We start from the raw sequence: 26600 nt of genomic DNA, 5'->3' as shown, positions 1-26600 counted from the left end.
AAGAGAAAAGAAGGGCTGGAGAGATGGCTCAGAGGTTAAGAGCACGGGCTGCTTTTCCAGAGGTCCTGAGTTCAATTCCCACAACCACCTGGTGGCTCACAACCATCTGTAATGAGATCTGGTGCCCTCTTCTGGCCTGCAGGTGTACATGCAGGCAGGACACTGTATGCATAATAAATAAATCTTAAAAAAATAAAACGTAAATTTGAAAGAAAAGAAAAGAAAAAAGACATAAAGGTATGTGTGTGGGTAGGGGATAGCGGTGGATCTGGGGGGAGCTGGGGAAGGGGTGCTGTGGAAATGACTAAAATATATTGTATGGAATATTAAATTGGAAAAAAATTACTCTTGGGGATAATTTTTCCCTCTAAAATCCTTTGTGTGATTACACATACATACATGATAGATATATCACACATGGTGACTCTTCCCTCTAGATTTTGAGTCTGAGCTCACAGGGAACCACCTCACATTAACCCGGTACACTTTCCCACCACTCCATCCCCTGACAAGAAGAAACTGCACAACTACTTCAAAGACAGGAGACAAAGAACACTTTGCTAAAGATGTCCTATATACATATTTATATATACATATATAGCATTTTATTTAAAATGTCATTGAGCACATACAGTTCTTGGGCTTTTTCCAGGGGACATGGCACCTAAGGTTCACAACACACAAAATAGATCCCCTTGAAACAGTTCTCGTTTGGGGGTTCACAAAAGTCAGTGTTTCACAATCACAAAGCAGAAAGGTACAGGATTCTGAGACCATTTCCAGGCAGATTCCTCTCAAGTCACTGTATGTGGAATAGTTTTGGAAACCCAGACGACCATGACATACATATTCTTACAAACGATCCGTACTAGGGGCCTCCCTGGGTTTCCAACGAGACAAAGAAAATTAGAGGCAAAACAGGAATGAAGGAGCAACCGTGGGACCCCCCTAAACACACACGAAATACCCATCGAATGAGAGGAGGGGCGGAGGACATGGGCTTCTCCATCTTCCTCACATCCCAGCTGAAACACAACAGTACAGATACAGCCTTATTTGGTCACGGCCTACTTGGTTAACTACATGAACACAACTTCACCTAGGACACAGAAAGGAAAAATTAAAGCTATTTACACAGATAACGTCATGAATTAGAAAGAGCAGTATTCCCCCAGTGGTGTTCACATCTGACAGAAGGGCCAGGGGGCTCACAGAAGAGGCAAGCCAGCCGGGCTGCTCACACAGTGTCCCCTGAAAGTTCCAGTGTACACACAGATGCCACCTTGCCACACAGCACCCAAAGTTTGCTCAGCGAGGTGGGCTATGGTCTACAGGCCCTCACAATTCTGAGCTCCGAACACAAAATTCTGTCCTGGGGCCGAAGGCCGCTCTGCTCTTCCCTTCCATCCGGTAGGCCTGAGGGTCAGGCAGTTTGTTCCTTTGCATAGACAATTTCATTGCTTTCTCCAGCTGGCCCAGGAGTAACAACTCACTGAAATTAGAATCTCATCACTGTACAACGTAGACACTCTGAACACGTCAGAGATCCTGGCTCACCTAAGGAAGGGGGTGACACCTTCACACTAGTACATCCAACAGCAACACCCACCCCCCTTGTTCCTTTGCAAATACAGCAGAGTGGCTGATGAGGAAGGAGGCGGGGGGGGGGGGGGGGAAGCGAAAGAAGGGTCCGCATTTTAAAAAGACACCTTCCCAAAGGGATTCTAAACTAGCGGCCTTGGGATACTGAACTCCCCATCCAAACGGCTAAGGCCTGGAGGACACTTGGCTCCAGGGGCTCCCACGCTTGCCCATCCATATCCATCTATGGGTACCATTCCCCTCAAGAACGGGACTTTCAGAGAAGCATGGCGGGAAGACGCAGCTGGCTCCACGTAGCCCCATGGAGGTAAGACGTTAGGAATTTAGAAAATCCGACACTCCAAATCCTCCAACATTGAATGCTGTGGAAATAACTGCAACACCGGCTTCTCCTCGGGCTTGTTCTGGTTAGACAGCTGCATTATTTGGCCCAGCTCAATTGCCACCGCTCTCTTTCTGCCACAGGGACAATCCTTGAGTACACAACCCCAGCAGGCCCCTTCCGAGTCTTTGGCTGCTGACATTTGGTGTTAAGAAAGACAAAGCTTTAGTTACCGCCTAGTAAAAGGCTTCCGAGTTCACACTCTTTAGGGAGGTATACCACCGGCCAGAGAGCAGGGGCCGGGCTGGGCCAAGAGATTTAGGGTTGAAAGAGCCTTTCATTAAAGGAAGTAGCCACACAACCCCCAAGACACCCATAAAGCCTTGACTGGGAAATCAAATGCTTTTCATTACACAAGCCTTCCTCTTAGGAGGCGAGCAGGTCCGGCTGTAAGTCAGTCAGACATAGTTCCTAAACACACAGAAAGACATTTTGCAGACTTCTGAGTGTGCTGTCTTTTGACCTTTCCAGAAATGCTCCAAGGACCAACCTGTGACACAGACGTTACTGTTCTGGGACAGGGTGACTTGGAGCCTGGGTGAACAGTGAGCAAGCCCAATGCACAGAGCAATATCAGTGCTGGGGAGGTCTGCCATGGGCGTGAACAAATCCCTCTGCTCACTTTTGATCTATGCCCCTCATTTTTCGTCTTCACAATCCCACAGCACAAACAGGGCTTTGACCTGTGACTAAAACCCTTCCACCCACAGGGTCTCCTGAAGAGAATTCCTGGATACGTTTCCAACTAAAACCAGCAGGACCCTGGGTTTTAGGATAATTTGAACTCGGGTTTTCCAGGCTTTGTTCTGCTCTGTTGTCCTGAGATGTGCCTTGGCAGTAAACGAACTGGGAGAATGTTGTCACAACACCTTCTAAGATATTTACACTCCAATTCTGACTCTGGTGGCCCTGAATATGACTGGAGAAGGTCAAGGTGAGACCCAGGGAGGAGTTTCAGAGAAGCAAAACTATGAAAGGCATTGAGAACGTGGCAATGCTCCCATGGACAGTGGCTCAGGTCCTCCACGGACTTCGAGACTTGCTCGTCTCCCCGTTTGCACATGACTTCGAGAACTGAGCAGATGCGGGAAGAGGACCACGCTGCTGGGACATGCCTGAGCGGTCTCCCACAGCATCACCTTCTTCCCGAGAAGCAAACGGTTGCCACAAACCACTCCCGACGGCGAGGTCTGGGGTGGTAAAGACTTCCTGAAGGAGGAGGGCGCACAGTCAGATGAAGATGCTCCCGACATGGCAGCAACCCGGTTCTCAGGCAACAAGTTGGCACATACACACACACACACACACACACACACACACAGTATGTCCCCTGCCGGACTGGGTACTGGTTCTACACAGTGGGGTGACTTTGTTCCTGAGGAGGAAGGCACCAGACCTTTCCTAAGAAATTATCTACAATCCTAGGAATGCGGATAACTTATCAGCCTGGGGGATATGCTCCTCTGCTCTCCTCTGGGAAGAAAGAATTCTCTTAAACACAAGATCTGGAGTCGCTTCTTGAGCATTTCAGGGAAATTACACCATTGTTTTTTTTTGTTTGTTTGTTTTTTTCTCTTTTTCTTTGCTGGGTTGGAAGAGTGTCTGAATCACGCCAAGTTGATGATACTTGGAAGACTAGAGGAACAGGACTAAGCAATCAGATGTTGATCTGAGGGCCCCTGGGCAGAGCAGCGGTCTGCTCAAGAGGCAGGTGATTCTTAAGCTGGACTTTGCTGTTCCTCCCAGCAAGGAGGCAGGAGGCAGACAGGACATCCACATGTGTGCTTCTGCTATGCCTGTGAGGCATGTCCAGCAGGGGAGGCAGATGCACAGTGGGGAAACGGGACCTCAGCTCTTGGATTCTACATCGTGATTCCCTTGAGGAAGAGGGTGGGCAGCAGGGGAATGACCAGCCCCAGTTCAAATTCACTTTTATACTCAGCTGTCAGTCCATCTACCCTTGAACGAAGATGGCAGGAAGAGAGGAGCGACAGCCTAGCAGACCTGTGACACTCACACTTCCCGTGGAGTGGAGAAGAGTCAGCAACCTAGGAAGCCTGAATCCCACACTCTGCCCTAACGAAGTATGGCTGACTGACGGACAGAAGGACTTCCTCAGCTACTGTATTAGATGCTGCTTCTCCTATGCGTCTCCAGGACACAAGAGGTGGGAGAGTACCCCCCCAGGCCAGAAATGAAAAACCAACCTCTCACAGCAAAATCTCTCGAGACTGGTAGATGACAGGGGGACTGTGGGTCCGAGGACACATCCACATTTTGAAGCACACTCTGACTTGGTGAGGAAAACAGAACTCAGGGGTAAAAATGTCATATAACAAAGACAAACTCCCACACGGGGCATTGCTCCGGACCACTACACGTATATGTGTATGTGTGTGTGTGTGTGTGTGTGTGTGTGTGTGTGTGTGTGTGTGACACAGAACGTGGGACAAGCCAGATCGGGCTGGTCTCTGATATGGAAACTGTCCAGCAACAAATTGGAAAGTCCCAGTGAAGAGAAATGAGAAAGATTCAAAGAATGTCAAAAAGGAAAAAAATCCCTGCCTCACCCCATTACCACAAAAGAATCTAGAGGGAGACAGGAAGTGGGGGAAGGGATGAGACAGAGCAAGGCAGAATCCCTGAAACAGCCGGAGCTTTGGACAAGATGGGTGCTCACACTTTCTGAGGCACGGTCCCTCACTTTTCAATGTGGCTCTTGGCCTGGAGAGAAGCCGGCAGCTTGACAGGCTGAGGAGTCCTCGGCCGGTTACACCTGAAATGGCTGTCCCTGCTATTCTAGATAAAATAAATAAATGTGTATGCCTGTGCCCCACATAGGCAAACAGCCACCTAGGAGCCCTACAACAGAGACCGAGAGAAACGTAACACCCAGTGGCAGGCTGCGTCTTGCTCTTATTCAGTGTCCAGACCTGGTACTAAAGAAGAAATGGAAACTCAAGAGTCCTCTTGAAGCAAAGCCAGAGAGGCCTTTTGGCGGCAAATTCCCCCATCTGGGCTGGGAAGAAATTGCATCACCTGGAATCCAGCCCAGGCACTCCCCAGTTCCGCCCTGCTCAGAGGCAACTCAGCTTTCTTCCTCTCTTTCTGTCCTCCCAGTCCCCTGGGTCACTCTCACGACAGTTTGTTCCCATGTATTAAAGGAATGACGTAGACAGAAATGTCGTCTCCTGAGCCCAGCCGGTCATCTGATATCCGCCATCCTCGGTCCTTCAGGACGCCCCGGGCACGCATCACCAAGTCCTGAGCTGCCAGCGTGTACCTGTGCAGGATTGGGGGGGGGGGGGAAGACACAGGAATAAGATAGTCAGAACAGCATGGGCAGACGCAAGGCCCAGGGAGACTGGGCAGGAGGCATCACTATGGCCATACATTTTCCAACTATCTTTAAAATTAGTAACAACAATAACAAAAAGCTAGCGAGAGCCATCTTCTCCCCAGATGTGTGAGGCCTGATGTGTGGGGGGTTTTTTTTGGATGAACAAGGTTCTGCGTTAAATGATCTACATTTTCCCACTGCTCAGCCACTCTAGAGGTTATTTGTTACAACGGACCCAGGAGAATCCTAATTTGGTGTTATTAGATCTTAACAAAGATCCACACCCGCCCAGCTGTCCATGACAAAGAGTATTTGGCTAAATAAGTACATGAGAGAAAAAAATAAAAACAAACAAAAAAACCAAACCAAGGCTATCTTCCTTTTGTATCAAAAGGTAGTAGTTTGTTTTCCATTCATGGCTGCGGTAAACCTTTTTGAAAAATAGGTTCAAAAATTGAAAGAAAAATGTTAAAAGTACTACATGTGGTATAGGAAAATAACAAGAAGGTGAAGGGTGCTGGGCAGGGGTGACTGGGAAAGCCTCCGTGCGGGTGACTTTCTCTATGCGTTTATCTGTGTGATGCTTTCCTATAGTTCACTTAAGGGCCGTGAGGGATCACTCTAGAATTTGAAAAGATGGTTGTTCGCTGAGATTTCAACAGGAAATTAAAACAGACGACGCTAAGCTAGCAAAGAGGCGAACATGGAGAGAAGAGAGCAGAACTAACATGCGGGGTTCTTTGCGGGCACCGGCTTCTGTTAACCGTGAGGCGTGAGAATGAACTACACAGCCCTGGCAGCTCCCTACTCAGTACTGATCAGTGAGGAGTGCCTCAGTTGAGACTTCAAAGAAGTCTGGCAGGGCTGGACTTCGTGTGCCATGGATTATTTTCTAAGCCTATGCCAGGAAACAAGTGATTCATCCTTTCTCTCTTTCTGATTTCGGGTTCACCAAATAACCTGCTGATTACGATCTGCCTCCCTGTAGAGGCTTGCCTACCAGGGAAGAATATCGCTACTTTTTGTGCTTTCAAAGTATCAGTGTTTCTCTATATACATGGCAAACTGGCATTTTGGTTTAAAGATCAGTTTTGTCAGCTTGGGGAAGGTGAACCCAGCTCTGATAATGAGTCTGTTACTTGTACCACAATTAAATCACGTTTGGAACCTAAACAGCTACGAGGCAGGTTCTGATAAGTCACCAGGAAAATAAATGTCACCCTACGTATAGCCTCTTGGAAGCCGGACAATGGGGCTTTTTACAAGGCGCTCACGACCTTTCCCTGCTTGGAGTACTTCAGCATTACCTTTGGGATCTCAGCACAGATGACCGTGTGTTCCCTAAACCTCCCAAGAATGTATAGCACTCTGGTTAAAACAGAGTTGCTTTTAAGAACAAGGGTTTCAGCAAATGATCGGGGCTGGGAACATTCCAAGTTGTACAGCCTTGAAGAATTAAGTCTATTCATACAGCCCAGGTGGCCAGCGTAGTGTGTTACACACCGTATTGTATTTAATGCAAAATGAGCGTCACCTCCGTGTTGGGTGGATAGCGGGTAGGTAGGAGAGACACCTTTTTCTCACTATCCTGAGAGGATTATTAGATTGATACAGAAGTCTGTTATACTTGAGGGAAGACGCAACCAGTTCGTCCTAACTAAGGAGTCTCTTCTTGTGGTCCAGAAATAAAGAGAGGGTTACAGAGACGGCCTTAGGGAGCAGTTAAGAGCACCTACTGCTCTTAAGAGAGACTGTGGCAGTTCAGTTCCCAGTATGCACACGGTGGCTCAAACCGTTTAGAACTCCAGTTCCAGTGGGTCTGATGCCCTCCATGGGCACCAGGCAGGCATGTGGTACACAAACATTTACACAGGCAAAACGCCCATACACATACAAATAAAATAAATAAATATTAAAAAAAAAATAGAGAACGACAGCCAAGGAGGCTTTAGGCTGAAGAACTACATGAATACCCCAGTCCCACATTCTACAGATTCAGGACAGTCTCTAGGTCATTTTTTTGTTTTTGTTTTTGTTTTTCCAGACAGGGTTTCTCTGTGTAGCTTTGCGCCTCTCCTGGAACTCACTCTGTAGCCCAGGCTGGCCTCGAACTCACAGAGATCCGCCTGGCTCTGCCTCCCGGGTGCTGGGATTAAAGGCGTGCGCCACCACCGCCCGGCATATGAGGTCATTCTTAGTTGTATACTGTACTGTACATGTAAGACATAACCATGAGGTCAGCAATAACATTGCCACCAGCAACATTAAGGTGATGCTTATCATCTTGGTGACTGATCATCTCTGGGCCTTAACTTTGGAGATACAGTGGTGGCGCACACCTTTAATCCCAGCACTCGGGAGGCAGAGGCAGCTGGATCTCTGTGAGTTCAAGGCCAGCCTGGTCCACAGAGGAGTTCTAGGACAGTCAAAAACTCTGTGTGTGTGTGATATTGGATTATAAAGCTCACAGAGCAGAATAGGACTTCTAAATCTCATTGTATTATAACCTGAGTGTATTATTTCTTCAATGGTGCATGGCTAATTAAGAGAAAACCCAACTTTAGAGTCATTAGGAGTTACATTTATAGTTGGGCGGTGGTGGCACACGCCTTTAATCCCAGCACTCGGGAGGCGGAGGCAGGTGGATCTCTGTGAGTTCGAGGCCAGCCTGGTCTACAGAGTGAGTTCCAGGACAGGCTCCAAAGCTACACAGAGAAACCCTGTCTTGAAAAACCAAAAAACCAAACAAAAAAAACCTTGCATTTATTGTAAAATTGGTGTATCTGACCTTTTGCTTTCACTACAACACAAACATAGACATCCATACATATATGAAGTCTTATTTTGTGTTTTCCACTTTCCTCTTCTTATGTTCTACCATGTTAACAGCTTTTGAACATTCACACCCCCACACAGGTGCTTTGGAGATATCATTTCTGTTCATTTGGAATCCTACTCAATTTTTAATATATACAGTTCACCATTTCTGCCTTATTCCTAAAAACTAAAATAACATTAGAACACCCTCCTTAATCACCCATATAATGGTGTAATATTCTAGCTTGCCTTGGTTTCAAGCCTCTACTAGTCACCATTATCATTTATTATTTGGGCATGTAAGGGAACCAACACCCTCAAAAACTTCTTCGCTTCTCTCAGTCCATTTTTCACTCTGGACTTTGTTTCCACCTATAGAAGTACATTAAGATGATTCCTTTAGCGACAGCTTACATCACCTTGAGACGATGAAATTTCTGATTTAACTTAGAGTAATAACATTTCAAAGGGCAGTACTGGAGACTGTCATTGTCACTCAAGTGTTATGGTGTGTGTGTATGTGTGTGAGCACGCACGTGTGTGCATGCATGTGCATCAGAAAAGGGTATGGAATCCCCTGGAGCTGGAGTCCCATGTGTTCATAAGTCATCTGATAATGGTTCTGGGAACCCAACTCCAGTCCTCTGCATAAGTACTTTTATTTATGAATGCTTATTTTTTTTTTACTTACTTACATCTATCTATCTATCTATCTATCTATCTATCTATCTATCTATCTATCTATCATCTATCTATCTATCTATCTATCATCTATCTATCTATCTATCTATCTATCTATCTATCTATCTATCTATCTATCTGTGTATGAGCATGCCACAGCATGCACATGGAGGTCAGAGAACACTTGGCAGAGTCTTCCATCCATCCATCCATCCATCCATCCATCCATCCATCCATCCATCCATCCATCCAATCTATGTGTATGAGCATGCCACAGCATGCACATGGGGGTCAGAGAACACTTGGCAGAGTCTGTTCCTTCCTTCCGCCATGTGGGCTCCAGGGATCCGACTAAGTTCATCAGGCGTGGCGGCAAGGGCCCTTACAGGATGAGCCCTGAGATTTTTATAACATTTCCTTACCATTGTACCTTCCACACATGGCCTGCGCTTGCTCCTGCGTGAGGAGCCCTTCACTCCTCTGACTGTTTCTTTAGAAGTTTACTACTCCGCCCATTCAGTGAGCCACTTCATGATAGCGACAGCTTCTGTCTTGACTTCCTCTGGTTCTTCCCCAAATCCACCTCATGATTCTATCTGCACAGGTTTAACTCCTTTCAGACCGTCCTAGCACATCCAGGTTTTCTCTGGAGGGTGGGGAAGGGAGGGGGGGCACTCCATCACCTCTTTCTACTTTTTCTCCCCGTGTGTTTTAAGGTAAGGTACAAGCTTTTCTTCTGAAATCAGTTGTTGACTATGTGCCCAGGGTTATCTAGAGATTTAAAACAATCTTTGGTATGGGTGTGTGTGTGTGTGTGTGTGTGTGTGTGTGTGCTATGAGTTTTTCCAGTGCGTCACATATTTACGTTAATCTGGGGGCTTAGGATCCCTACGTCACAGCAGTAGTACGAAAGTTGACTTCACGTTTGTCCCGTGTGCTAGGTCTACCTAGCCATTTCCTCCATAACCCGGAGCCTTAAGTCTGTCAGGTATCTGCCCTCCGAACCCACGTGCTTCTGGGAGGCAAAGGCTCCAACCTGAGGAAGACGTTCAGAGAACATCCCGGGCCTTCTGGGCCCCACCCTGTTCTGAGGAGCTGAGATTCTTTCCACGCATGCCTTCTCTCTGCTCAGCTTCCACAGCGCTCTCCATCAGACAGCCCGGCATCCTACCAGTGAGACCTGAACCTGAACTTTCTAGACAGCTTCCTGACATGCCTTTTACGGGACAGGAAACCCGCACAGGAACAAGAGCCAACAAGGAGGCCCTCGTAAGGAAGCGTTCCCCACAGACTGAACTCAGCTCCCGGAGAAGGCCTTTTTGGTTGCAGCTGCTAGAATGGGCCAAGCTGGTAGACACCTCACTATCCCCCACACTGAAAAGTCAATTTGTTCCAAGCATGGAACTAGTCCAAGGCTGCTGCTATTCATCGAGACTAGCACACAGAGAAATCCCCTCAGCTACCTTTGCTCCGGGTTTGTTTTCCAAGGTTCAGAAATGGCCTGGGATGGTGGCAATGAAGAAAACAGTTCTTGTGGCCATGAAACAGAAGGACATTAAGAAGTGGTACTGAGACTGAACACAAGGACATCTATGTGCCACAGACTGAGGGGCATGGCCTGAACATGACGCAAACACAAAACACACAGCCAAGGACGGGACGGGGGGTGGGGGTGGAGGTGAGGGGCAGCTGGCGACAGGACAGGAGGTGGGTTGTGGGGCACTTGGGACCTGGCAGGCTGAGGTGGCTGGCAATTCTGGAAGCTGGATGTGGAACAGCTACAGGGCCGTGACCAAGGCCTTCCTCACAGATGCTTGCCCAGGCCGCTCTGGGGAACTGCGGTCATTGGAAATGCTCACTTTCTCCAAGGCCAAGAATCTTCCCCAGGAGATGAATTTTAAGATGGCTTCTCTCCTCTGCCTGAAGCTTTCCATATTGATCAACCAAGTTCTGCAACCAAGAAATGGCTGCCAGGGAAGGATGGACAGCAGGGATGGCAGAGGGGACAGGAAAGGAGAGGGGGGTTGGAACTGTGGGGAGGCTGACGCTCTTTTGCATGCACCGAGGGAGGGAAGGCATGAAACCCTCAGGAGTCTCTGCTGTGTGGCAATTCTTCTGTCTCCTTCTCAGTGACTCAGACAAGGGGCTCAGTGCTTATGGACCTGAAGCTTTAATCTAATTAATCTTTATCAATAAAAAAATCAGGAGTCAAATATTGAGGTAACAACCTGAAAGACCAGAGAACAGGGAGATGCCGCCGGTCGCTTCCTGTCTCTTCCATTCCTCCTTCCAAAAGACCTTCTCTCGGCCCCGCCTTACCACTTCCTGAATTCTTTCTGTCTACAGTCCTCCAAACCTCTATGGTCAGTCAGCTCGTGGCTAGCTCTGCCCTCTGACTCCAAGCAAGCTTCATTTGTTAGCACACCATCAAAATGGTCACACAACATGGGACCACCTAGATTTCGTCTTTGCTTTCACACCACCCAGACGGATGCAGCTTCGAGGGCCCCTCTTTTCCTTCCTTGTAAGTCTGGAGGAGAAATACTGTAAATCTCAAGGCTTCTGCAGAGAAAAGATTCGCTTCCATAAGCCTCCAAGATGGTGGCCCGCACATGATGGCCAGAGATCAAGAAGTGTTGTTAGCTATCAGTCTTCCCCTCACTAGACTTCAAATGCTTTTCTTCTTCCCACGAGCTTTTGCCTTAAGCCATTTACCTCTTACAGAGGCTGTTTCCCACGGGGCCACCTTGGCACCAGTATGGGGCTGTCACAAATAAGTCAACTTCAGGCTAGCCCTCCTTACAGTCATTAATACCTACAGCTGGGTGGGAACGTCCACTTGTCATTTGGACGTCTTTGGACGTCGCAGAAAGGGTCCTCTAGGAGGGAGGGTAGGTGGACAAGGACTGGGGAATTAATGGGTTCCAAATATTTGCATATAAAAGGAACCTCCATCTGCTGGCCTGCACCCCCTCAGTAATACAATGGGATGGGGAGGGAGGAGGAGGAGCCCCCCTTTGCATGCTGAGCAGGTCTCTGAGATTTAAGAGCGGAGGAAAAAAACTCCCCAGTTTTGGAACACTGGCAGGGGTCTATGGTGCTGAGTAGAGGGCTGGGGTTGACTTGGAGGTGGCCTTTGTTGTGCTTAGAGAGTGGTAATTGGTTTTGAGAGGAGGCACATATATTAGGTGAACCCGTGGGAGCTGGGTCACCTGCTCAGAACCAAGATCTGAAGCTCCTGAAGCTACTCAGGGTGTCAGAAGCCCTTGGTTTAGGCCAAGAAGCCCAAGACACTAGACTAAGGCTTTAGGCTAGAGAGCGCGCCCCACCCCGTGGGAAGAGCAAGAATCCCCTGCCCCCTGCTCTCTCTACCCACTGCCAGCCTTTGTCCCCTTCTCAGTCCCCTGGCGGTGGCTGGGCTCCCTGGTTTCTTCGGTGGTGAATGTTTATTTTAGTTCAACTCCCAAAGAGCAACATTTCAATACAAGGAGGAATAATAACCCGGCTCCTTCTCAGTCCTCCCGGGTAAGCTCTTTCAAATTCCCTGATGTGGCCACACAGCTAAGTGCTCACTGGGCTTCGCTCTGCCAGCCCCAGCAACAAACAGCACAGATAAAGAAGACCAGTCTGTGGGCTGCAGAGGCTGCTTGCAGCCAGGGTCTTAGGCGGACTTCCAGATTCCCACGGATCTGAATATGCTAAACAGCACACTAGGAACAAAAAAGTGCAGATTTTTATCTAGTCTACAAACACCAGATCAAACACTCAGGAATTCGTTCCTAAAACCTGCAAGCAATAAGGTGGAGGGCGGGAGAGGGAGAGGAGGGGAGAGAAGGAGGGAGGGGCATAGTTTTTGGAAAGCACATGGTGCTGCTGAGAAATTAGTTCAACTAACTTACAGAAAGATTTCCAATAAAAAAAAAAAAAGGAGAGAGAGAACTTTTGTCTCTTGCCAAAATAAATTAGATATTACCAGGGTAATACAAATTGGCATTTAGTACCTCCGCTAAGGCTGCGGGCTGTTGGTTGGGTGTTTGACCTTCAACCTCCCTGTTCCTTCTCAAGGCCCACAGCTAATCAGAGGGCAGAAGCGAAGGACACCCTTACCAGCAAAAAGGCATCTCATGCTTGAGGGAGAGGGATTTTGGTACACTGGTACTTGAGGACTCCATCAGACTCCTGACAGGGCCGGGCACCTTTTTAGCATGTAGTTAGCACATGCTAGGTCTTCTGTCAGCAGAGATCACACGTACTCCCCTTGTGGCATGGCAGGGCCAATGGAGAGTTGTTAACAAGGGAGAAAAAGTAAGGTTTCTATAGACAGGTTTTGAGAAATAAGGGGGTGGGCAAAGCCCTGCAAAGATTTGCTTCAGCACGTGGAGTGAGAGTCCATGATGTGTTTTTCTCATCCCTCTTACCTTTACCTGCCCGCCTCCCCTTCAGTAATAGTAGTGATTTATTAATGATAAATTATAATAGCAATAAACACTTTATTCCCCTCCGACAAAAAAAAAAAAAACAACAAACCGTTCAGCGTCTTCACAGATAGTTCCCGCACTTGCTCCCCACTTTGAATAATGTCCCCCAGGGGGACCCACCCGTCAACCTCCAGCTTCGCATGTTTGACCTTAGAGGTCATCATCTCTGAATCATGCCTTATCTTTACGTTTTAAAAAAGAATCTGACCAGAGGTGCAGCCCGAACCCCGCGGCCTCCGACAACCTCCCTCTGGAACGTCAGCATGAGGAGCTTCCTATGAACGTTTCGTGACCTCCCCCACAGAAGAGTCCAAGAGCTGCCAGCTTTACATCAATCACTTCAGGACAAACTCCAATACAACAAGGGAAGACCCACACCCACCGCACTCAGACTCTGGGTCCTCTACAAAGCTGTCGCTTAATGCTCTGGCCCCTTTGTGGCAAGAGTTCGAAGAGAGGAAAAGCTGGGGGGTGTCAGATCACAGGGCCCATTTGTACCCCCCTCCCCCGCCATGCCGGAGAGGAAGGTGTGAAGGTCAGCCGTATGTTAACTGGTCTTTATGTTAACCAACTCCACTCTCAAAGCATGAAAGGGGCCTGTTTCATATCCCTCTTTTGGGGGACACTGTCATCAAGGGAAGACAATGCTGGCGATGTGTGGGGAGCGGCTGTCGTCAGGAAGCAAGCGGAAAAATCAAAGGGAGAAAACCCACACACAACACAAACAGGAAACCCCAAACTCCGGCCTGTCGCTGGTCAACCTGGGCCCTGCCTCCTGCTGTAGGGCTTCCTTTCCAGACAACACTGGGGAGACCCCGGTTCGTGTCTCAGGGTTGAGATGGGTCTACAGGGAACATCAAACTCAGAAACATGCTCCTTTGCTTTGCTTCTTCTCTGGTCCCCCAGGCTTTCCCCACACTTGGAGTGCATCTTTCCTTTCTTATTTTGAATCAAACCATGGGCGGGTCCCATTGGGTTGGCCCCCCTCAGGCTCGGGCACAGCCACTGTCTACTTCCCCATGATGCCATCATGATTCCAGAAGCAAACCTAGGGTCCTGGGCTACATTCACAGGGAAAGGAATGTAAAGGTGAACAGGGCCTCTGGAACTGCGGGCTTTTCCTCACCGCAGAATTGTGACGGGGCTAAGACTTAGGGTAACTTCCCGTTCAGTCCGCATTTTACAGAACAGAACAGCTCCCGGCAGAGAGAGTCCCGGAGCACTCAGTGTTCATGGGCCTCTCAAGGAGACAGGCTAAGGCCGGGGCCTTCCTGCCAAATTATGCAGCTTATGTGCAACAATGCCATGCATTTTACATCATTCCAGAGCTTGAAACAAATTAAGTCCTCCCTGGCTTCCCAGTACGGCTTCCATTACCAGGGCACACCCAGGGCGCACGAGCCATCCAAAGGCTGTTTGTTACTCAGCAATGCTTCCTGATCATGCTTGGTAACGAACAAATCACAAGTTCTGTTTCATTATGACCACAGGCTCCCTTTTCTTACAAAGCCTGTGTGTAATCATTCATCTCGTCAATTCAGAAAGCCCCAAGATGGGATGGCTGCTCTCCACACCTTCTCTGAGGACACTCCCAAGGCTAGCCCAGCCAGCTGCACTGAGTGCTGGGCTTCCCTTCCCCATCTCCGACCCCACCGCTCTGCTGCCGGCCTCAGGCTGATTTAATTCTTCAGATTTTAAACAGCCACTGTTTCAGGCTAAATTCTCTTTTTAATTATTCAAGTGGCGACTTCTGGAACCCCCCTCTGGACTTTAGACTATAAGAGGGCAGGAGAGGAGTCTGTTTTACCACAGAGATTACTAGCAGGATACATAATGTGGGTGAAAACTAAAAATGGAGGTGAGCAAGAACCAAGTAAGAGTCAAGGGAAGGACTGTTAATGAGAGTTCCGTCAACGCCTCTGCCCCGGGGCAGTTAAACCAAATAAGTCTAGGAGGAAAAAGGTACCAGGCTTCTTACTTTGGGGGCCACCAACCAGCTCCCAAATCATGACACAGAGACTTAGCATTAATTTTGAATGCTCAGCCTAGCTTAGGCTCATTTCTGGCTAGCTCTTTTTAACTTAATCTGTTTCTCTTCATTTACCTTTTGCCTTGGGGCTTTTTATTTGCCTCTTGTGTCTGTCTGTCTATCTGTCTGTCAGGTAGCTGCTGGCTTCTTGCCCTGGGCATATCCCCCTCTTTCTCCTCATTCTTTCTCTCTCTCTCTCCTGAGCCTAGATGTCTCCTCCTATGTATTCTCTCTGCCCACCAGCCCCGCCTATCCTTTCTCCTGCCTCGCTATTGGCCATTCAGCTCTTCATTAGACCAATCAGGTGCCTCAGGCAGGCAAGGTAAAACAGATGCCACACATCTTTACATCATTAAACATACATCCTTAAATAAATGCAGCCTAAACAAAAGTAACACATCTTTACACAGTTGGAGTTAACAGTCCACAACATAAACAAATGTAATCATCTTTGCCTAGTGAAAATGCTATTCCACAACAAATCTCCTCCTGCATCTATGCCCCCAGTGCTGGGACTACCAACACACCATGCTGTTCTTTAGACTGAACTCAGGACTCCATCTGTGCCAGGGAAGCGCTCTACCAATGGAGCTACACCCCCAGCTTTTGTCTCTTACTGCTCTGTGAGAGTCCTTTATGTAGAATGGAGAAGAATCCCTCTTCAGTTAAACAAGGTGTACACATCTTCCCTTGGCTCATGGCTCACCATTTTGCTATTTCTGTCTTTTGAAAGAAACAAAGCATGTGACTGCCAATGTAGTAACATTGACCTTAAAAAAGGACTCACTTATTTCTATGTATGTGCACGAGTGTCCATATGTCATGTGTGTGCACATGCCCTGGAGGGCAAAAGAGGGCACTGGATGTCTCCGGAGCTGGAGTTGTAGGTGGTTATGAACCACTGATGCAGATGCAGATGCTGGGAACTAAACTTGGGTCCTGTGGAAGCCAGCAGGATCTCTTAGGTGCTGAGCCATCTCTCCAGCCCCTATTGGTCTTAACAAAATAAAAACTCATTTGTGCTTTGTGAGAAATCCTTCCCAACTCCAAGGTCATAGGAAAACCTCCTATGCTGTTTTCTAAAAGTTTTATTTATTTTATTTTATGTTCATTAGTGTTTCACCTGCATGTATGTCTGTGTGAGGGTGTCAGAAGGCCTAGAACTGGAATTATAGATAGTTGTGAGCTGCCAGGTGGGTGCTGGGAATTGATCCAAAGTCCTCTGGAAGAGCAGCCATTGCTCTTAACCACTGAGCCATCTCTCTAGTCCTCAAAAATATCTATTGATATTTTTATTATAATGTGCCATGTAGATACAATATAGATTGAAATGATATCTTTATATCATTCTAATGTGGATAATTGTCTCGTATTTTAATTGTTGCTACATCTGAGTTATAACTACTTTGAACTACTCTTATCTGAATCCCATTTTTATTCATGTTCCAGAAAATGTATAGCCTTTGTTAATTTTTATTGCCTTTTAAAATTGATTTCATTATTCATCATTAATGATTATTATTTGATTATGGTAAATATACATAGCATATTTATGTATACTTAAATGACTGTGTCTACCTTTTTAAAGTTGATATATATCCAAAGTGCTTTTCTGTGGTTTTCAGTACACCTGTATTACAGTGCAGCTACCACCAGCATCGATCTCCTGTTCTCCTTCTTTTCCAAAGGCAACTCATTACTCAACACTCCCACTCTGCCGCCCTTCCAACCCGAAAGCCCACTGCAAGCCTGCTCCTGGGACCTCTTCGAAGAGCAATTCCACACAACATGTTACTTCTCTGACTGCCTGACATCCCTTAGGTGAGTGTGAAGAGGAAGTCCATTGTAGTTTTGGTCTGTGTTTCTCTCATGTGTTAAGATGCTTCAAAGAATCAAATTGTGGCTTTGTAATTTATCCTCTTGGTATACGTGTTGTCCTTTTGGTCTTTATTTTTCCTCCTGTGACCTTCCTTGGAGATTTAGTCTGTGGCTTACACTTCTGGCACTGGATGCTTGTTACCGATGTAAGTGCCATGGATTTGGAACTGGAAGTGTGCGGCATATACCCAGGAGGAATACATACAGGTGGATAGCTTTGTAGAGCCTGGGAGCTGCATGGACTCTTTTGTGCATGTTTATATGGAGCGTATAGGCTGAGAACACTATACGTCTTTCTCTGAGGTCACAGGTTTCTTTCAGTCTGTTTTTTGTTATTGTTGTTGTTGTTATCTGTGGTCAAAATGTCAGAGAGATGGGGTTGGGGAGCCTTAGAACACAGGGGAAATTCTAGATGGAGTTATGACAGGGAGGGAGGGCAGTCGCTTTTGGTACATCAGAGGTGAGTGGAGCCTCAGCTTGTAAACCAGGAAAAAAAAAAAGAATGGCCAAGATTCAGCCTTTATACTTTCCACATGTAGCACTATTTTCCAGACCCAGGTTATTTCTAGTTTGCAGTATAATTTGTCTCCTTGATTTACAAGATGTTCAGAGATATGGCTCAGTTCCATGTGGGTTTCTTCCCACTATCAACAGAGGCATTATACTATTATGTTAGTTTCTCTATTTACATTTGTTTAAAGTTTACGAGTTAAATACTTTCAACATGTTCCCAAACAGAAAAGAAACATAGCTTATTTAAGCAGATTACTGTCCTTTGCCAGTTAACACGCTCTTTTGTTGTTGAGTTTGTTTTTGAGATGGGATCACGATGTACCTCAGGCTGTTGTTGAACTTGCGATTCTTCTGTCTCCAATGTCAAGTGTTAGGATTTTAGGTGAGTGTCACCATACCTGGCTAACACGCTATTTTAATCCAGTAAATTTGTTCTAACAACTTAAACCCCATTAGTGTTTTATATAAAGAATGTGGCTGGGTGATGGTGGTGGCGCATGCCTTTAATCCCAGCACTTGGGAGACAGAGCCAGGCGGATCTCTGTGAGTTTGAGGCCAGTCTGGTCTACAGAGTGAGATCCAGCACAGGCACCAAAACTACACAGAGAAACCCCTTCTCGGGGGGGGGGGGGGGGGGGAAGAATGTGTGTCTATGCTCATCCACATATTACTTATACTTATATTTATACTTCAGTTTCTTGGGTCTTTCATCCAGGATCTTTCCGTTCTCTTCCATGAGTACATCCTTCAGGATTTTCTTCAGAGATTGGCCAGCAATAAAATTTCTCAGTTTTTGTTATGTTTGCCATTTCTTTAATTCATTTATTGACAGTTTTCCTGCACAGGAAAAATCTTCCAGATTGGCAGCCTTGCGCTCAGTCAACTGAAGATCCAAGCCCAGAGTCTCTTGACTCTTCTCTTGTGCCTGAGAAGATTGTTATAAGTGTACGGGCTACTTCTGTGTCCATCTGTTCCTAGCATCTCTGAGGTGGCTGCATCTAATGTTCTTTAGTTCCTTAGAAGTACTTATTTAGGGCTGGAGAGATGGCTCAGTGGTTAAGAGCATTGGCTGCTCTTCCAGAAGACCTGGGTTCGATTCTCAGCACCCACATGTTGGCACACGACCATTGTATCTCTAGTTCCAGGGGATCAGATGCCGTTTTCTGGTCTATGTGAGGATGGCACACATGTGGTCATAGACATAGTAAGCAAAGCGTGAAAGCAAGAAAGTCTTTTAAAAAATTAAGAAATGTAAGTACCTATTTACAGTTTCCTGTATTGGTTTTTATGAGATTTGTTGGGTTTTCTAGATTTTAGGTTTAGTGTTGTTCAAGGATTCTGTAATTCCCCCTTTCCCCATCTTTTATGTTATCTCCTTTTGGACATATATATAGAACATCTTAGGTTAACTTTCTACATGTTTAATGGTTCACTGTTTCTTTTCTGGTTTTTCTGAGCTATATGACAGATTATTTATTCAGACCAATTTTCTAACTCACCAATGTTTGCTTCAACTGTCCTTAACCTGGTCACTGAATTCTTACTTTACACACACACACACACACACACACACACACACACACACACACACACACACACATTCTAGAAGTTCCATTTATATATTTTAAAGATGTATTTTTAATTGCATGTGAATGAGTGTTTTGCCTTTATGTATATAAGCACACCGTGTATGTTCTTGGTGCTTGGTGCTTGGTTCTTGGAGGCCAGAAGAGGATGTTGGATTCCTTGGAATTGGAGATACAGCCAGTTATGAGCTGCCATGTAGGTGCTGGGAACTGAACCTGGGCCCTCTGTAAGAGCAGCAAGTTCTCTTAACCACTGAGGCATCTATCCAGCTCCCCATTTACATGTTTTAAAAATCTGCATAGTGATTTTCCTAATCTCTTCTCCTTGATCATATTTTCTTTAAGATTTTGGCCTTTGGAGCTAGGGTTTCTCTGTGTAGTCCCTGCTGCTGTCCTGGAACTCATTCTGTAGACCAGGTCAGCCTCCAACTCAGATACCCACCTGCTTCTGCCTCCAGAGTGCTGGGATTAAAGGGGAGTGCCACCATTCCTAGCTCTTCCTTGAGCATGTTTTCCAAGCTCTTAAAATGTTCTAATGCAAGCTAAGACATTTATTTATATTTTTTGCTAACCAATTCAGTAAGGGAATATTTCTAGGTCGAGCTCTACTGTCTGCTGCTCTGCTGGCTTTTACTCATGCTGAATCACTTCGTGGTGTCGTAGCCAAAGCTACCTTTCTTGTAGAGGTGTTTCCTTCTAGGGTTCTGAGTCTTACAGGGCTGTTAGGGGTATTGACTACTCTACTGGAACGGCCTTCTCCTTGCTCTGAACTTCCCCAAAGAAAGAATTTCCTAAGGGATGATCAATGCATGAAAGGATTGGTCATCCTTCCTCTCAGCAGGATCAAAAGCCAGATTAACCAGAAGTAAGAACTCGAGAAAGGAGGAAGGTGCGATGGCTTGTACTTCGAGCATTGCAGAGGAAGAGGCAGGGAGCTCATTCCAAGTGTGAGGACACCTAGTCTATTATATAGTGAGTTGTAGGCCAGCCAGCACTGCATATTGGGACCTGTCTCAATTCCTCTTACTCTTCACAAAGGAAAAAAAAATGTTGCGGGGTTTTTTTGTTTTTTGTTTTTTTAAATAAGGTTTCATGTAGCCCAGGTTGACTTCAAATTCCTTACTTAGTTGAGGATGACGTTGAACTTCTTCCACATCCTAAGTGCTAGGATTACAGGCATGTACCACCAAGCTGTTTCTGAGGTGCTATCAAAAATGCCCAGGCCTTCTGCATCCTAGGTAAGCATTCTACTAATGTAGCTACATCCTCAGCCCCCATTGGGAAACTTTTAACTAAGTCAAGTTCTTTGCCATCTGTATTTGGGTTTAACTTAAGGAGGGTTTTTCTGTGGTCATAGGCCCATACGAGTTCTCATGAGATACGTAGTCCCTTCCGTATTGGATTACTAAAGCTATTCCTTCAGCCTCCACTGGAAAGCAGGGGTCCCAGTGAGTGAGACTACCCAGTGCTTCCAAACGCACCAACCTGTGAGGGTCATCTGGATCACAGTTAGGAAGAAACTGAGTGATTGCTTCCGCTACTTCTTCATTTGATAAAACATCCCAGAGTCCATCAGTAGCCAAGATCAGCACGTCATCTGCTCCATGCTCATACTGGGAGAGATCGTAGACTCTGACCTGAAAAGAACGGAGACTGCAATGTGAGAAGTGGGGAGAGGGGGTAGGTGGGTGATACGTTTTTTTTCTTTCATCTCTAATCAAGCAGCTTCTGATTCCTTGCTTTTTTCTGGTCTGTCTTATGTTCTTTCACCCTTGATATCTGAGTCCAGGTTTTCATTGTTAAGACTAACTAGGATTGCACTTCATGCCTACTATTTTTTCATGGACGCACTACAAGGTACTTGATCCCATAGCAAGCTTTGTGGAGTAGGGAGCCTCTTTCTGGGACTTGCTTACAGACACTTAGGCCTAGTCCCAACTGTGAATGGGGCCCGGAAAGGGCTTCATAATTAACAAGAAAGATATGAGTTGAAAATGTAATGCTTGAGACACAGCTGAAGTGATGAGTTACACGTGGACACTGTTGTAAGCCACAACGAGCATGGAGCTGGCCTGCTCAGCTTCCTCTGCATATATTAAGAACCATCCTTTTCCAATTGCTATAAATATAAAGTTAAAAAAAAAAACCAGATTCTTCCATTTTAAGAAACAGTCTGTAGAGGAGATGAAGTCCACTTGGGATTTTAAGAAATGGCTCCATACGTATTTATTAAGGGACTAAAGAAGACACACTTTGTTTAATGCATAATTTATTTGAAATATTCTTGCCTATTTCCTCTGAGGCACAATGGGTCACAACAGTCCCCCTTCTTCCTGGTAAGAACGAGGGGCTGATATCACACTTGGGGTTGACAAAACCCAATCTGGACAAGTTTATGAAAGACGAAAGCTCAAAGTGCATTTCCAAAGCATGCCGTCGGACAGGTTTTCTGCCTTTTCTCATCTCATGCCTTGGACGGGTAGTGATATTTCAACACTGTTAGACCGTCTAAGAAACTCTTTACAAGGGACAGACCATCCTGAGAAAGCTAGAAAGAATTAAGAAGCAAGTCTCATCAGGGCGAGACTGAGAGCACAACAGGATGCTTGCCCTACCTGGACAGGGTTGGTGGGGGCCAGGGAGGAGCCAAGAGGAGTTGGGGGGTTGCAGAGCCCCTTCCGTCCTGACTCTGCCGAGTCTCCCTGCTTACACTACTACTTCATGGATTGAGGACAAACATGAATTTAGTGACTCACCAACTTCCCCTCTCTCAATTCCTTTACCCTGCGGGCCTGGAGAAAGCACTGGGGTAGGGGTGGGAAGAGGCAAAGAGAATGTGGCATAAGCAACTGCTCTGGTGTCCCCACACTGCTTACACTGGTGGCATCTGGCCATCGCAGGCATAGAGAATGGGGGTTCTAGGAGGTCGACCAGATGGCTCAAATCCAGTCTTTGTTCTAGAACGGTTTGTCTAGGCCAGTGACATCCTTCAGGGGCTGGTCCTATGGGTTAGCAGACAACCTGGTGGGATGCCTCAAACTAAAAGAATGCTTAACCTTGGTAAACGAGCTCAAATGAAGAGCCCCCACAGGTCCAGACCTCTCTGGCCTGTGGATGAGACCGTCACAATTAGCTAATGGCCCAGCACCTGACGCCACCCCCAGGGGAAGAACACTCAGTGGCATACTCTGCCGGCTTTTAAATATTTCTTTTATTTTTCCTCAAAAGGCATGCGCCCTTAGGGCTGAGCTGACATTCTGGAGAAAGCACTGAGCCTTCTGAGCACGTGGGGTTGGGGTCGGCGAAGGCTAGAAGGGGAGAACTTGAGTTTTCACATAATCCTTCCTCAAGCCATTCATGTCGTATTTTCCTTCGATGGGAGGCAACCAAACCCCCCCCGCCCCCCCCTTTGCTTTATTTTCGGTGGTTGCTGGGTGTGTCGGAGCCATGTTTCCACAAGTGTTCCTGTGCAGACCAGTCAGCCAGGAAGCCTGAGCACTTAGAGATGTAGGAACCGGCAGTTCTCTAGGTGATGATATCAGAGGTGCAAACACTTGGGGACCACACTTTGAGTAGCAAGGTCACAGGAGTCCTACTGACCCTGGAAATCAAGGACTCTCCAGACTCTGTGATGCCAGATGCAATTAGTTTCCTAAGGACTATGGGAAGGACAGTACATGTCCCTCCTGGGCTCCCAACTCCAAGTCCTACCTCGCCATGTTAATTCCATGATGTGTTAAATGAGAGCTGGCTAGCTTCGCACTGGGGCTGATCGACATGGAGCTGCTGTGATCATCTGAGCTCCACTAAACAGGAAAATAGTAGGTAACGGGGGATGGGGGGTGGGGGTGGGGTTGTGGGTGGGGGGGTGGTGGGGTGTGGGGGGTGGAGAATCTCAGGCGGCTAGGTCTTCCATCTGTAGCTAAGAGGAGTTTCCATTTGTTTTTCATTCCTAAAATCGATGCTTCCAGATCTGAAGACAATACTGTCTCAGGATCTACCCCATGAACAGGGTGCCCCAAGGGCTTCAAAAAATGCTTTCGTTGGTCCAAGAAGTTGCAGGTCGATCCCTTCAGTCTGAAATTAGCCTACCCCAGTCACAAAATGGAAATCAGGCCAACAGAACCATGCGGGTTCATACCAACATGTTTGAAAATGCTGCTCTTCCATTCCATCTGTAATCGGAATCTTCACCAGTTGTATTCACATTTCTACTCTCAGCTCACTAATGCGGTTTCATTAGCCAGCATGAAAAATCCCTCTCAATACCATTTTCCACACAATTTTTATGTAAATAATACAAAGCCGGTAGCAACCCCATTCCCCGAGGCACTCCTCAATTAACAGTCTTTTAGGTTTTTTTACTGCTATCCTTTGTTTCCTGCCCTTCAGCCAATTTCCAAAGGACTTTGCCAACTTTCCACTTACGGCTCATGTCTTGTACATTAACCTATGATGCAGAACATTCTGTGAAAAATGCTTTCAGGAAAATTGGACCGGTGTGCAAGGCATCCCATTCTGCGCTGACACTTGCCAGCAACCAGGGCTTCAGTGGGCTAGAGTGATCCTTGTAGACCTACTTCTTCCCTTCCTGAAGCTGCTGTTGCTCTTTCTTAATCAGAAACCCCCGCTTTCCCTCCCCTTTCTTTTCCCTTCCCCCTCCCCTCCCCAAGGTTCCTCTGTTCACTTCCTGAAATAGCTTCTCATGTTCCTGGAAGCCTCGTGTGAATCTAGTGGGCTCTGAGGCTCCGCAGCACTAAGGCATCTGGAAGAGCATCGCTGCAGGACCCTAAGGGGCGAGCTACAAGATGCATAGAGGAACACCTTGGGGGAAGGAGGCTGAGTGCTCCTAATGGCTGCCCCTCCTTGTTCCAATCTACAAAGAGAGGAAGGGGATGGGCAACTACAAAGAAGCCTTGGGAGTCCAAGTTAGAGTGATACATGGATGTTCTTTGACTTAAGAAAGGGGTTACGTCCTGATCGACTCCTTATTAAATTGAAGATATGGTGAGCTCAAGATGCACTTAGCGCACATAACCTACGATACATCACCGCCAAGCAATTCTCCTGTGGCTGTGTCGGCCCAGGCACTGGGTCCCAATGCCACTGCCCAGCACCGGTAGAGAATATTATTACATATTACACTTCATCCTGCTAGCCAGGTGAAAGATCAGAATTCAAAATACACTTGTATATAGCACCATTGAATGAATCGGTTCCAAATCAAACCAACCAAGCCGAAGGCCATCTGTTATCTACACAGCTGAGGGGTCATGACCAGTGATCTCCTGGCTACAAGTACCTCTGGGCTAGGAGACAGAGCTGACGGACTCCTCTGCCTTGATGACCTACGTCATCATCTAACTACAGACCCGTTCATGAGACACTAGTTTCATAGTGTGATCCAACAGGCATAGCTTGCTGACTTGGACATGCCCAAATAGTTATCAAAATGCAATAGGCTCTTTATGCAGAAGCAGGAGGCTCTTGCATTCCCCTCTCCTATACTCAAGAAACACACTCAGTACATGCTAAGGGGAATGAGTTGGAGGACAAGAGTCTTGGCTAATACGCCCTGGATGAACCAAAATGCCGGCTCACAGAGCTCCCGCTTTCCGGCATTTAGAGACGGCCTTACCGTCAGTCACACCCACCTGACACAGAAGCATGAGTCTCTTTAATACAGTACCTCCATTTAGTGCTCGGCTGTAGACTGCTGCGCTTCAGCATTTGTGTGCTCTGTACCCCCTCTTTGTCCTATGACTGATGGTTTGGTGGCATGCGAAGAGATCACAGTCCTGTAAGAACTGCAAGCCGACTCAGTTGTCTTGAACTACTTTAAGAACCCATCCATCTTCCCACTTGTCCGAGTTCCATTGCTTCTCTGGGATACCTTTACAGCTTTTGTGCTGGGATCAAAGGTGCGTGCCACCATGCCCTGGCAACCTTCACAGCTTTTATGTCCTTATTATCTCGGCAAATCTGTCACGCCTTTTCTTCTGTTGAGTACATAGTGTAGGACAATGACAAGCTCCTGTGTGGCTTGAGGAGGGCAAGAGGTTCAAGCTACAGTTTCTCACAAGTCTTTGGGACTTTATTTATTTGAGCTAGGTCTCCCGTAGCCAGGCTGGCCTCCAACTCACTATGTCATTGAAGATGACTTTGAGCTTCTGATATTCCTGCCTTGACCTCATGAGCATAAGTGCTGGGATCACAGGTATGCACCACCATGCTTGCCTGGTTTTGTGCAGCATTGCCGTGCTGGGGATTGAACCCAGGGCCGTGTGCCAGCCAGGCCAGCACGGCCCCAGCTGAGCTAGACAGCCCTGAGATCATTTCTTTTTTAAACTGAAAAACAAATTATGTTTGCTCTGCTCTCCTCACAAAGCTGCTATGGAGATCACGGGGGAGGGGAGTTGAATGGATGACCGCCTTCACAGCTCTGGTCTCAAAAGTGGCAACACCAAGGATAGGCTGCTGGGTGGGAACTAAGGGATGAGAGTGTGCTCGGGGAACCTGGGGTTCCATTCCAAAAGTCTCATTTACAATAACAATGATTAGGACTCCCAGTAGCATCATTGCCGGGAGAGCCGGAGGTAGTTCAGAAGATAAAGACCACCAAGGGGAGGTGGGAAATGAAAGCCGCGTAAAGTCTCATACTAGCCAATCCAAAACCGGAACTTATACGGTGCTTGTATCAGAGGACACACGCCAGCCTTTCTCATGGTCCTATGACTCAAACAGATTGTCTTAAGATGGACACTGTATCACACCACCAGGCCTGCATTCAAACTCTCTCTAGAGACTCTACCTACACTACATGTCATGACGCCGACGCCACAGAAGATGGCAGCGGAATGCATTGCAGACCCACGTCTGCCTCAGCAAAATAGCTTTGCTCTTTCACAGCTCTAAGAACTGGTGCTAGGGATCCTGCATGCTAGGGATCCTGAGTCCTCCGATGGAGGGGGCTAGGGAGGACAAGTTGGATACTGCTTGTTGGTCAGCTGTGTGGGGAGAAAAGGCCCAGGGCCAATGCCTGGAGGTGAGAGAGGGTGGGTGTGCTTAGAGGGCTTCTCCTAATTGGGTTTGCTTGCAGGGTGGGATTTCTGCCGGGCAGTGGCAAAGGAGAGGCTTTCTTTCTCCTCAGCGTCCAATGTCTCCCTTTCTGAAATGGAAGGTGGGGACGAAGCGGCCACTGGGCGTGTTCAGAGCTCTGGCATTTTCTGACTCTTACGTCACGGGATGAGTTAAACCTTGATGTGAGTGGCCATGTGATTTCAGGGCATTGGCT

The 26600-nt window shown here is 47.0% G+C and overlaps 1 protein-coding gene across 1 annotated transcript in view; it reads right to left on the bottom strand.

Moving 5' to 3' along the window:
* Positions 1-553: 553 nt before the first annotated feature.
* Ppm1h (protein phosphatase, Mg2+/Mn2+ dependent 1H) overlaps positions 554-26600 on the bottom strand; it is an 89152-nt gene continuing 63105 nt past the window's right edge. Inside the window, exons 5-6 of the mRNA XM_052753488.1 lie at positions 20792-20943; positions 554-5267 (exon numbers count right to left, since the gene is read on the bottom strand). Coding sequence (XP_052609448.1) covers positions 5120-5267; positions 20792-20943 — 300 coding nt within the window. The 3' untranslated portion in view covers positions 554-5119. The remainder of the gene's footprint in view (positions 5268-20791; positions 20944-26600) is intronic.

Source organism: Peromyscus californicus, unplaced genomic scaffold (genome assembly GCF_007827085.1).
Source record: "Peromyscus californicus insignis strain IS unplaced genomic scaffold, ASM782708v3 Scaffold_24__1_contigs__length_46423439, whole genome shotgun sequence".
NCBI lineage: Eukaryota > Metazoa > Chordata > Mammalia > Rodentia > Cricetidae > Peromyscus > Peromyscus californicus.
The sequence above is the reverse complement of the archived record's forward strand: the minus strand, read 5'-3'. Positions and strand labels throughout refer to the sequence as shown.